The 13,657-nt window shown below is 40.5% G+C and overlaps 1 protein-coding gene across 4 annotated transcripts in view; it reads left to right on the top strand.

Moving 5' to 3' along the window:
- Positions 1-13,657, top strand: part of TMEM266 (transmembrane protein 266) — a 94,882-nt gene that overhangs the window by 27,940 nt on the left and 53,285 nt on the right. For 3 of the 4 annotated variants that reach the window (XM_042875651.1, XM_042875652.1, XM_042875653.1), the window contains 3 exons: positions 3,539-3,639; positions 4,578-4,683; positions 8,026-8,214. In XM_042875651.1, the coding sequence (XP_042731585.1) occupies positions 4,670-4,683; positions 8,026-8,214 (203 nt within the window). In that variant the 5' untranslated portion in view covers positions 3,539-3,639; positions 4,578-4,669. Of the gene's footprint in view, positions 1-3,538; positions 3,640-4,468; positions 4,684-8,025; positions 8,215-13,657 lie in introns of those variants that run through there. The other variant, XM_042875654.1, reaches the window with a different exon arrangement.

The following is a 13,657-nucleotide window of genomic DNA, read 5'->3' as shown; positions in this document are numbered from 1 at the left end:
GGCTTTTTAGTTTACTAATTTATTGCCACACTGTGACACACAGATTTTGGGGGACTGTTGAAACCAGTGCTAAAAGTCATAATTTTTATGCATTTGTGGAGTATAAACTTCTTTTGAAGTTCCTCTTGGGTGCTGTTCTTGTTGCTTTTCTTAAAGGCTTGGAAAACATGTATTCCCTGAGGCTCCATCTGCAGTACTGCGTCCAGGCCTGGGACCCCAGGATGTGGATCTCTTGGAGCCACTTGGGTCCAGAGAAGAACCACTAAAATGATCAGAGGGCTGTAGCACCTCTTCTATGAGGAAAGTTTAAGGGAACTGGAATCGTTTAGCTTGGAGAGGAGAAAGCTCTGGGGAGACTTCATTGTGGCCTTCCAGTACTGGAAGGGAGCATATAAACAGGAGGGGGAAAACAGTTGTTCATGAGGGTGGATAGTGATAGGACAAGGGGGAATGGTCTTAAACTGAGACAGGGGAGGTTTAGGTTAGATATTAGGAGGAATTTTTTCACACAGAGGGTGGTGAGGTAGTGAAACAGGCTGCCCAAGGAGGCTGTGGATGCCCCATCCCTGCAGGCATTCAAGGCCAGGCTGGATGTGGTTCTGGGCAGCCTGGGCTGCTGGTTGGTGACCTGCACACAGCAGGGGGTTGGAACTGGATGAGCATTGTGGTCCTCTTCAATCCAGGCTATTCTATGATATATGCACAGAGCTTATACCACTGTGCATTTGCTCTGATTTTATGTAAACTCTCAAATTGCTTTATAGTTTGCGTTGTTTCAGCTGAACTTTGTGTATTAACAAGCTACTGCTACGCTACAGTGACTGGCAGTGAAAGGTTGATCTAAACACTAACACATTAACCATGAGAGGTTGTGTGTTGGGTGCAGGCAGCATCATCAACCTTTGCTCAAGTGCTATAGAGCGTGACACTGCTTTTCAACCTGTGTGATTCTGACAGTAATGCATGAAGAGCGGAACAGCTGCATGTCTGTGCACCACAAATGAGAGGGTAAAAGAAATAATTAAGCAAAAGGTATGTCCCAGAAGTGTTGAGACCACTGGTGTGTGTAATATGTGTGCAAAGAACAGGAAGGCAGGAAGGGCTGGGGAGGCAAAGCATTTTTAAGCATTTCAAAGGTCTTGCCTCATAAAGAACTCGGTGAATTGTGCACAACTTCACTTACTGCAGGGGTGTGAAGAGCTGAGTCAGCTTTGCTGAATTCTGAACTGTGTATCTGCACATTTTTATTCATTAGGCAATGAATCTACAAACTCAACCCTACACGGAGAACCAGTTACAGAAATATGCTTTCCATCAGGTTGCATTGCCCCCTTGGCTCACCTGACCGCTATCCTGGTCATTTAGTTCAGTGACTATTTCTGGCTTTTACAGCACTTCAAAACTTGCACAAGAAACCTTCTGGGGGCAATTCTTTCATTTCTGCTCTATCTCCTCTTAAAATGAATTCTGTTTAGTTTGAGGAACTTTGCTCTTTCCGCAGTCATCTCACCTTGAAAATACTTACGCCACAGAACAAATGGAACTGCTGAATTCTCACAAAATGGGCATTGCTCAGAGCTGTGTGGGAACTCAGCATGAACCATGTGCTGCCTTGGCCTCAGTTCCAAGAAGTTAAAATAAAAACGAAAAATATAAATGACCTAAAAACAAAGAGAGGGCACAAAACCCATCCTGAAACTGCCAACTAATCTCCTCCCATGAGATCAAGGTGTTTTTATCTACTAAGCCTTGAGCGGGCTAGGTGCAGAAAGGGCAGCTTGGAAAAATTTCCACTCTTGGATGGCGGATGGGATACCCATAGGGTGCCTGCATAATGCTCACGTCATTGCCCTTTGCCTGTACTATGTCCTGTAGGAACGCAAGTGGGAGATTAAATATAGGGAAATTATTTCTCCTCTCTGTTCGTTGTTGCCTTTAAACACTACTCAGTTGCACAGAAATCTCCTGTGGGACTTGGAGGTGTTGTATTTTCCTATAAACCGGCTCTAAGGAAGATAGCAAATAGATGGGATGGTGTTGTTAGATGCTTGTGCGTGGCGTAGAAAGAAGCGAGAGTCCTTGTCGCCTGTTTACGTTACATATACAACATGTTGTGTCTGTTTTGAAGGCTTCAGTTGTGCTGTCCTCCATGTGTGCTCAGAAACTACTTTCTGATCCACTGAATCAAGTACTACATTAGTAATTCTGGGTGCAGATGACTGACTTTTTATGCTTTCCTTCTGAGGGAAGCTCCATTGAGTGCTTTAGAGACTCGACTCCCTTCTTTGAGACTTGAAACCCTCCCAGGTTTCTTTCCACATTACTCATCTCACCTCTGTGAGTGCATTATGCCACCGTAGCAATCTGTTCAGTGAGGGCAGGTTGGACTCTGCTCCCAGTGGAGCCCTCTGAGCTATCTGAAGAGCTTGCTGCCCAGCCATGAACTGCTCTCTCACTCTTGGTAGTGAGTGAATGCTTCCCCGTAGAGCTGCCAGCTCCAGTAAGAAGTAGCAGGTCTGGCTTATTGATGTTGCCACTGGTGTGGTTGAATGGAGAAACAAAATTCTGGATGGATATGAACGTGCTTCTAGCTTAAACAAAAGTGTAAGTCCTGGAGCAGCGAACGTTTCTTGTTCAAGTGTTTGCAGTGTTGTTGGTTCCCCTTTTGGGAATTATCTTTAGATAATACTTTCAAAAATCTGGCTGTACATTTGTAGTGTTCTTGTTTTTTAAACCCCTCTTTGGGAGAGAGGTGGAGCATTAGCACTGAGCTGTCTCCCAAACATGCAGTGACTTTTCAACTGTATGAAGAAATTTCCCTTCCTACATCTCTCAGAGGCCAGTTTCTCTCAGTTGCATTCATTATCCCCATTTACCTCTTATTCTCCAGGCTTGCAGACATGATCACAGAAGGATTTTCAATTTCCACCTCACCCTGTTAGTTTAGGTACTGAGCACCCTTGCGCCTTTACCATTTTCCCAGCCTGTATGCTTACAACAACAAGTTTAGGTAAAACACTTCAGTGAAAAGCATAGTAAAATCTAAACCCCAAATGGGGTGTTAGGGAGCTAACGTTGCAAAGCAAGACTTGTAGTGACATTTCAGTTTTATTCTGCTGCTAAGTGGAATGGTTGCTATTATGAAACTGTCTTAGGCATAAGATATTCTTACTGCATCCTTTCAGTATGTGATTTAAACAGACTTAATTTTAAGCATTTGCTTTAGTATCTTACTGCCTGGGGAATATAATCGATAAAAAGACCAAGAATAGAAGCGAAGAGACTCGCATTGATATCAAATGAATATGGGATCAAGATTGTGCTATATCTGAGAAAGTATATCTGAAAAGCAGTTGTTTTGTTACTCTGATGTTATAAGTGCTTAAAACTGAAAGAAAAATGGAGTATGTTTTTTTCTGAAACACGTATGTTTTGTGTTTTGAAGTCAATTGTATTTCTTGTGAATAATTCTTTTTGGCTAACTCATCTACCTGAGGAAGGTGACCATAATCTAGATCCTTTCTTTTTGTATATGCAGGTGTATTATCTGAAAAATCTGAGAATGGAATGACTACATTTTACATTAATACAAGTTTCCAGTATGTTAAATAAAGCCTTGGAAATGGCTCTACAATTGATGTAAGTTCAGTTTTGTTATTTGGTATCAAATGACTACCATAGATAATGCAGTTTTTATATATCTCTGTAAATGCTTGACTGATACTAACAGTTCAGCCTCTTAATGACTCTAGTTTAGTATAAGAATTATTTTTCATCATTGTGAAAATTGCTTGATGATGGTAATATGCTAGTTTACCAACCAGTGTATTTCTGCTTAAGTAAAGAGCATGTTTTTGTATTTTAGTTACTGGTTTCAATTAGTGTCATTAGTCCTGACAGTAGCTTTACAAAATTCCTTACTATATGATTTTCTATGAATTTGCATTTCTTATGTGGTTTTCTCCAGGTTATATTTTCCAGCTATTAAAACCTATGTACTGATAAGTTTTATTCTCATCTGAATGCTGTTCCATTCTGGCTCCCATGCATTGGTCCAGGTACACCACAAGTTAAGATCGTGACATAGGCAAGTGTGTCACCTTTTCCAAATGTTAGTGGACTTTGTTGATCAAAGTATTGTCTTGGTAACAACCTAACCAGAATGTTTGATAACAATTCTCCAGGCTTTGTAGACAAGACTAGCACTCGTCTCAATATTAAATTAAATATTAAATTGTGTTATTTTTAAAAAGAAAGTATTAATTGGGTTTCAATAGCATTTGTGCTCCTGAATCCCCAAGCTTTCTTTGAAAATCCCCCCTGCCTGATTATTTCTAAGTGAACCAGAAATTTAAAGCGAGATGTGTTGTTATGGAAGTACATACATGAGCTGGTGTCTATCTATAGCTTTACACCTCCCATAAAATGGAGGAGTCAATCCAGAACAAAATGCCTAGGAAAAGAATCATAAAGGGAAATAAAATAATGAAGTGAACTGATAACATGACAAAAATTGTCAGTGCAGCCCTTTGGAGTTCTTTTAACTGTTTTAGATAATTTTGTTTTGACTCTTGCAGAAGCCTCATTTTGGATGTCTAGAACATCTGTGCAAAGCAGCTGGAATTAGTTGAATATAATAACCGCTGCTGATTGAGTTGCATCCTCCAACATGACCAGTCCTCAGTAAGTACCATATCAGGATAATTATAACTCATTTTAATTACCCAAGAACAATTCCTGCCTGTAGGAGAATATTGTTGTGATGTCAGAAGGAAAAGTTGCTAGTTTGAGAAGGAATAGTGGGATTTTGTCAGTTGCCTAAAGAGTGTGAATTAACAGAAAAAGGAAGAATGCACTAAGTTTTGGATGTATACTGACAGCCAGTGGCTGAAAATTACTTTGTCTCGTTTTCATATCCATTTCCTTTTCCCTTCCCTTTCATCAAAACTGTCTGAAGGCTGCTTGCCAACACCACTCTATTGGTTGGTTTGGTTTTCTTTTCAGTCACATCACAGAATCACACAGAATCATGGGTTGGAAGGGACTTCAGGGATCACAAATCTCCAACCCCCTGCCACATGCAGAGCCACCAATCTCCCCATTTAATACCAGCCCAGGCTGCCCAGGGCTCCATCCAACCTGGCCTTGAACACCTCCAGGGATGGACGGGGCATCCACAGCCTCTCTGGGCAGCTGTTCCAGCACCTCACCACTCTCGTAGTAAAGAACTTCCCCCTGACATCCAACCTAAATCTTCCCTCCCTCAACTTAAAATCATTTCCCCTTGTCCTGCAGTTAATCAACCCTTTCACATCAGACTCTGCCTATGATATAATCTAAGAAACATGAAAGATAAATTCTGTTGAGAGGGGGAAGGCTGCACTCATCCATTTTCCTTTTTTCCCCTCATAATACTAGAAATGGGATCTCTACATGGTCTTCATGCAAAACTGAGTCAGCTCATCTTAGACTTGTAAGGGTAAAGGTTCACAGTCACTGAAGGTGAAAATCACAGAGAGAAGTTTCTTGCTAAAATTAGCTCCTGCCTCTGATTTGACTTGACAGGTAAATACAGTTCTGTTGGAAATGACATGAATCTCGATACTTTCAATCACTGGTTAGGCAAGGAGTAAAATAAAATGAGCTTTTAGGTTGTACATATAGTAGTATCTCCCTTTACTTTCTGCATGGTGTGACAGTATGACTCGCTGTCAGTCTTACTTCAGAGCCTGATAAAATTATTCTGGGAGCTATAGGAAAACACCTGAAAGATAATGCAGTCACTGGTTGCAACCAAGGTGGCTTCACAAGGGGGAAGTTTCTGTTTATGAACTTAATCTCCTTTTATGACAAAGTTACTCACCTGCATGACCAAGGGAAGCCAGCAGATGTAATTTTAATAAAGCTTTTGATATTGTTACTCAAAGTATTGATCTGGACAAAATGGGTGAAAAAGTGGCTGATGGGTCAGGCTCTGGGGTGTATCAGACCTGGCACTGCCAGCTGCATGAGGGAAGGGATTGTCCCACTCCATGCTGTGCTGTGCAGCTTCATTTCAAGCACTGTGAGCAGGTTTGGGTGCCACAATATAAGAAGGACTTAAAAATATTAGAGAGCATCCAAAGGAAGGCTGCAGAGGTGGTGAAAGGTCTCGAGGGCAGGATGTGTGTTGCTGAGGTCCCTGGGTTTGTTCAGCCCAGAGCAGAACAGGCTGGCGAGAGGCCTGATGGCAACTGCAGCTTCTCACAGGGAGCGGAGGGCAGCGCTGAGCTCTGCTCTGTGACAGGGCCTGAGGGAACGGCATGGAGCTGAACGGGGGAGGGCAGCTGGGGGTTAGGGGAAGGTTCTGCCCCAGAGAGTGATGGGCCTGGAACAGGCTGCCCTGGGCACTGGGCATGGCCTTGAGCTGCTGGAGCCTAAGGAGCATTTGGATGCTGCTGTTACATGCAGGGTTTGGGCGGTTCTGTGTGGAGCCAGAGATTGGATTTGATAATCCTTGGGGGTCCTTTCTAACTCAGGATATTCTGATTCTGTGATACAGGCGCAGCCTTTCTTTGACAATACTTGAGTTATAAAAGCTTTTTCAGGTTTTTCAAATGACTTTTTTGTGTAATGCTGGTAGCTATTAGCTCCTTTAAATCTGGATGAACGTTTTCCATCCAAAAGGGTTAGTCTGATGTTCTGGCTCTGAGCAATAGGTTTTTCTTTCCCTTTCATCTAGAATTCTAGCTTCTTCACTCACATCTTCAGATTTACAAGATACATGAGTTAAGAACTCTGCTAAATAATTCATTATTTTTCTGGAAAAAAAAAACAACACCAAAAAACAAAAACTAACTGCCCTACATATTAGTTTGCTTGAATAGCTGGAATATTTTAATAAACTTCTTTAAAGCAAAGTCACCTATGCAACTTTTGCAGTCAAATGAGAGATGAGTTGGGTGCTATATGCTTTTGAACTGTATCCCAAAGGACAAAGACTTTCATACCTGCCATTTAAAGCTTCTGAAAACTAGCATGAGATTTCTCAGAAGTTAATAAAATCCTGAGGATAAATACCAGAGCAGATTGTTTACACTCTATTCTGAATCATGTGAGGCAAGGAGCTCTCACTGGGAACTGCAAAGGATCAGTCCCTACTGGGACTTCTCATACGAGCTTTGTCCTACTATGATTTCAACCTTCATGTGCAGGAGGGTATGCTAGCTGACAGTGTTTGAGTTCTAGCTAAGTAGTATTTTAAACGTGGAGGATGTGGATATAGTGAGATGCTGGTTTTGCTTGCATGCAGTTCTCATTAATGTTGCTGGAGTGGTAGAAAAATACATGTCTGGGCTTGGAAGCAGTACAAATAGCTGCTTAAGATAAGCTTTGTAGAGGAGTACATAATTCTTCTGAGTCTCTGTTCTCCTTTCAGAATTGTTTTGAAGTAACTTGTAACAGAGTAATCTTACGTGGTTGAATGAAATCAAGTCTCCATCTCTCAAAAGCTCTTTGATAGGAGTGATCCACAGTGAGAGGGGTCAAAATTCATCCATTAACTGCTGATTTGTATATTAATTAATAAGCTTAACTATTCATTGTTCACTTGTCCAAGTTGCAAAGCAACTTAGTTGGTGTAGTTGCGCGCCTTCTTTCTGTTGTTCTTGACTGTTTTGCACAAATGCTTTGCTTTTGGTTTCATACACTGTTTCCACATTTGTTTGTTCATAACACGTTTGTTTATATTTAGTGCTTTTGAAGCAGAGTGTGACATGCTGTTTTCTTTTATCTGTGAGATTTCTGTTGCCCTGTGTTACACCTACTGAAGACAAGTTTGAAGACATTTGATCTGTCCCCCTTACCGAGGATACCTCTCTCAATGACCTGGCCTTACAATTTGTTGTTTTCTTTCTTCTGTGAAGTTCTTGTCTCCAACTTATTTTTATTTGCTTGGTTTTTTTTATATTTGCTTATATAGATTAGATGTATATATGTGTGTGCCTCTGTGGAGAGAGGTTTTTATTTTGCTTATTGTGTTTTCAGGCCTGCGATAGAAGGTGGTGTTTCAGAAGTTGAGATAATTTCGCAGCAAGTTGAAGAAGAGACCAAAAGCATTGCCCCTGTACAGCTTGTTAATTTTGCTTATCGAGATCTACCCTTAGCTGCACTTGATCTGTCTGTGGCTGGGTCCCAGCTTTTGTCAAATTTGGACGAGGAGTACCAAAGAGAAGGGTAAGTACAATGGGCAAAACTTTAGTTTCTAATTTTATGTTATGGGAATTCCTCTGCCTGTAATCAAAAAACAAACAAAAACAATAAAAACTCTGAGTTAGAGAAGAGCAGCCCATCATCCTCAAACTCAGTGGCAGTGTGACAGTGATCAAACATTAAGGTCACTGTCACAGGATGGAAATGACTTTTTCTAATATAACTAATCAGTGCTGGTTTCGGACTCTTTGAGATTACATAATTCATAGCTACTATTTGACCCAGTCTGGAAGATTTCTGTCAGATGGGGAAAGTTAAACCAAGTCTCTAGCCTGTCACACGTGCAGAGTGGCCTGATGAATGCTCTTCATTGGTGGTATTTCAGAATAACAGAGGGTTAGCTACTGTGATTCTTTTTTGTGGTTGTAGATCCCCTCACTGAAAAGGTAATTGATTCCTGAACATATCATTGCTTTTCCTAGTATAATTTAAATTGCGTAGTTTGCTTATGTGAAAATATTGACTTTGATACATGCATGTTATTGCTGTTTTAGAACTGCTCCACTTTTATTGGAATAAAAGATCTTAATCAGTTTATAACATTTGCTGAAACATAACCCAGTGTCAGTTTATGTTCTACAGAACATAAGTTATCCTTATGCCTGATTCAGGCCTCAAGTGGCTGTAAGTGGACTCTTGTGCTATGGTTTTCATGAAAGTTTTGTGTCAACTTGAAAGCATAGAGAGTGGCAGTGAGAATGATGAGAAGAGCAGAAAACCTGCCATTGGAGGAAATAGCCTGCTACTGCTGGAAATAACTGTTTCCATTTCACATGAAGAGACTTTAGGGACATTATAAGGGATTTTACAGTGAGGAAGAGAATGGTCTGTTCCATCTCTATGGTATTTAGGACAAGAAGTAAAAAGACTTGAATAACAGCAAAGAAGAGAAGAGCAAGGACAGTAAAGTGCTTGGATAGACTAGTGGTGCGTGGGAGGAAGTGGGGAGTAGAATTGCAATCATTAGATGTCTTTAAGAAGACGCAGTTATCTGGAATGATGACAGTACAGCTTAATATCCCTTGGGACGGAGATTAGGTGAGCACTTGTACTTAACCCCTCTGTCTCTGTGGTTGCTATTCCACTGTATGTTGCACTGAATGCATTATATATACTCCGCTACCAGTAAGATCTGTCTAAAAACACTTAACAGTAGGTTATACAGAGCTCTCAAGATGAAGCCATTAAAAGGCTTAATATAAGCCTCAAAATATTAACAGCTGAGTATGTTTTAACCTGTGCTCAGAAATCAGCAGAGACCTGCTTGATCTCTGCTCAGCAGGTATTCTGAATGCTAGTCAGGGAAGAGTACTGAGGAAAGACTCTTGCCTTTAATTTCTTTCCAAATTAGACTTTGTGACGTCTCCAGAAAGCTGTTGCTCTAAACAAGGGGAAATACATTTCAAGGAGGTTATGTAAGTATGGTACAACTGTAACACAAAATACTCTGCATAGCAGGAGAGGCACTTGAAAATTAATTTGAGTGTGCAGGTGTAACCCTCACGCTATTTTGGTGCTGAGTCGATACCAGTTTTGTTCAAATATGGATTTTAATAGGTTTTTATGATCTGAAACTCCAGTCTTCACTGTGCCAAAGTGCACAGGTCTCTCATTGTGACTATTTGAACAGTTTTGTAGTCTAAGTGTAGAAACAGACTTGTTCTTTTCCTCAGCAGAGATCTCTTACTTCACACAGATAACTTCAGTTGCTTTGTCATTCTGAATGGAAATAAGTAGGTGCCATCCAGACTTCCCAGCTGCTGAGGGGATTCTGTGAAGAAAATTCAGACCTTTAGCTTGCATGTCTTAGTGCATTTTGGCTGAATATGTTCATCTACGTCCCAAGGCTGCATCTTCCTCGTGAGAATGGCTCCTTCCTTTCAGAAGCACTGTTTGCAGTTGCTGTCCTGTAAAATTTAAGAGCTGAGCTGAGATCAAGAAGGCTGACAGCCCAAGTGAAAATCTACCTCCATTCCACCTTGTGGCTTGTTTGGAAACGTGTCTGGTTTTATGGGCATGCTCTGCTTTCTCTCTCATGGCCTTTTTAGTTGTCTGACTCACTTCTCCACCTGAGTAAGAAGTATCTGTGGAGGATCAGATCACATTGGTACAGAAACTGCCAGCTACTTCTCCCTCATAGACAAAGAGGATGATGTGGAAAGGTCAGCACAGGAAGCAATAGAAAATGTCTGAGTCCCTGTATTTTCTGCCAGCATCTATATTCATAATTGTGAAGCTCTATGTCCCCACTGCTTTTGCACAGGTTGCAAGTGGAGATACTGAAAGATAGTGCAAGCGCCACAGAGTACTGAATGGGGACACAGGCCTTGTTTTTCCACTCAGTGATGGTCTGCCTTCATTGCAGACCTCCAGATGTTCACTTTCACTTTTTTTTTCCCCTGAAAATTTCAGGGAAGTTGCCAATCAGTATGACCTGCATACATTCTGTAGGAATCTAATGGTCTAGATCTGTGTGTAGACAAACAATGCTTACTGTAATTGCAAGGCACTGCAGCAGTGAGGTCTGGCATGTGCCCACTTCTTGGAAAGTTATAATAGGAATGTGGCAAAGGACTTGGAAAGTAGTGAATTGAGGAAATAAGCTGCATCTGTCTGAGACCTTACTGGGGTTTGCAACACCTTGCTGTTCACGGTATTGTGCCAACCCATTTTAGAAGCTAGGAACTCTTCATCGCTAGTATGCGTCCAGCTCCATGCACAGAGCAGCAAGAGAGACATCAGGCTAGAGATGAGTGAGTGGGAAGTAAAGTCGTCTTCTGATGTAATTATTTGGTTATGTGATCCCTAAGGCTTTCCTTTAGCATTCTTTATTTAAGGCCAGATTGCGCCAGTCCAAGCATGTGTGCAAGTTTAACCTGGTCGGTGAAGGATAGTGTGGTGCTAACTAGGGGACTTTTTGTTGTTTAACTTGACAGAATGTTTCTCTGAATACAACTGATATTAATAGGCTACCAGGAACAGGTGGGTAATAGCTCAGCCCACAGACTCAGCATCAGACTAACTACTCCTCTCAGCAGAAATGGCAGGGGGAGGGGGAACAGAAAGAAAGAAAAGTTGCAATCTATTTTTTGCTAGAAAGGTCGTACGTAACCTGACATTTACGTGGCTTAAAAGGTGCAGGAATAAAAAGTTTATTTTGTGCAGATTGATGGGGCTTGGCTCTATCATATCAAATTCTCAGAGCAGTCAGTTCCCGTCTCTTAATGTTATTGAAGGAATTACGTTGAAAGTTTGAGCTATTTTTGTCAGAAATTGTTTACAGTACTGGTTCCTGTGTTAAACACCAAAGAAAGGAGTGCAGATTTGATGGCACATCATGCTTGTCCCTGAAGTACACTTGTAAGTAGTAAAAGTGTAATTAGGCAATAAGGTACCTTTTTCTGCTCTTTCAGAAACCCCTAGACAAACCGCAAACTGTGGCTTCTTCTAATGTGTGTTAGGCAGAAATTACTTATTTTCATTCTGTAGAATTCTCAGAAAGGGAAAGTCAAAAATCTACATGATGGAGGAAGATTAAGTTGGATGAAATATGCACTGAAGTTATTAATTATAAATCATGTGGATGGGCTGGCATTGCCTTCTTTGCATTTAAAAACAGTAAGGTGCTTGTGGTCTCTGTGCATCAGTGTGTGGGATAGGAGGGATTGCTGAATCAGGCTTGCTTCCTAGCTGCAGTGAGGCTGACGTGCCTGGTATTAATGAAACTATGGATCTGTATTTTTCAGAAAATGAAAATTTCTGGTAAATGCTAACACTGTGCAACTAAAGCACTTTGATTTTTATGTGACTGTAGCCATCTGTATTTAAAAAGTTGCACGTTCTTCACCCAGTGAAGCACTGTGAGTAAATAGTAGCTTGATTCTCAGAACCAGTGAGTTCATTACTTACTAGTCCTGCTTGTCTGCCCTGCAGTTAATTTTAGGATATCTTTACTCTGTGCTGCGTTCTGTACTTAGACACTGCAGAAACGACTGAGGCATTGACTGGAGACATGTAGATAAGAAATGAGTTCATGCAACAAATTTGCCTTGGGTTCCGAGGAGAGCACGTAATGTGCATTTCTAACAGATAAGGTGATACTTGTGTCCCAAAAGCAGCTGCAAAGCAGGTGATTTTCTTCATGTCTGTGAATTTATGGGAGAATCTATGTCTGCATAGAACTCAGTTTGCATGAAAATAATGTTTCTCTGAGGAGATTAATCACCCAAAAGTTCAGGAGCTTTTAAAATATTAACATCAACTTTAATTTCTTTTTTGTCCAATTGAGTGTTCTGTTTTCCAAAAAAAAAAAAAAAAAAAGCCTTATATTTCTACATTAATGATCAATAAAAATGATGGAGAACAGTTCAGAAATTGTCTACATGCAGAAAATGGTGTGTGCTATGAAACAAGCAGGGACTGGGACCAGCTCTCCTTCCCATATTTTCTTTAATCTCCAATTAGGAGGTATCACTCATAATAAACTGTAACAGCCATCACAGCCAGTTGCGTAATGGACTGTAATAGACATATTACTTTTGGAGAAGTAATATGCAGTTAGTCAGTGAACCTGTCTCAGTAAAGATCTGTGTTTGGTGGTAGCTGGGAAGCAAGCAGAGATGCATCAACTTTAAATTATGAAGGTTGTTCTGGAAGTATTTAATTCAGGAAATTAGAGCAACTACAAAGAGCATGAAAACACTTTTCAATAGAGCAAGTTCTCAGCTACAAAATACTATTTTTCAACATAGCTATCCACCATTAGCTATGCATTTTTGCATAGTCTAAGATTTGTTTGGTCCCAGGCCAGCTGGAAAGGAAGCCGTCAGCATATCTGAGAAAAGAATGAGATGTGAAGTGATAGGGAAATAAAAAAGAAGGAAAGCCGAATATGAACAAAGAATAGAGATACAGAGACTCAGAAGTTAACATAAGCTCACAAGATTCTTTTTCCTATCATTTGAGATTGGTTGCAAGTCTTCCCTGATTGAGGATATTCACCCATCCTGGAAGAAAGGGATATCTGTTCCTTGAGTCTGTCTTCTGTAACTGTGTCCAGTGAATGCTGTTTCATATTCATTTCCAGTTTTTATTTTCATCTTTGAGTTTTTTTTTACTTCAGCTTCTGCAAGGCTTGAAGGTTTTTGCTTTTTTTAACCAAATGGACTAAATTCTCATTTTTCTTTTGTTTTCTATCTTTTTTTTGTTTGCTTTTTGTTTTTATTTGGCAGCATACTTAAAATGTAGTCGCTTTTGTGAAAGGTCCTGTGCAGGCATGCAAATCCTGAAGCATATGTGATGAATGATCATGATCAGATCAGGGCTAGAGGTAAGGTGCAAGGTTTTGAATGTCAGGGCTATTTCATAGTTTGCTAATTCTTTGTATTTATAAAAGTGATTTATTTAA

Source organism: Lagopus leucura, unplaced genomic scaffold (genome assembly GCF_019238085.1).
Source record: "Lagopus leucura isolate 7727_CA_CO unplaced genomic scaffold, USGS_WTPT01 Super-Scaffold_100015, whole genome shotgun sequence".
Lineage (NCBI taxonomy): Eukaryota > Metazoa > Chordata > Aves > Galliformes > Phasianidae > Lagopus > Lagopus leucura.
The sequence above is the reverse complement of the archived record's forward strand: the minus strand, read 5'-3'. Positions and strand labels throughout refer to the sequence as shown.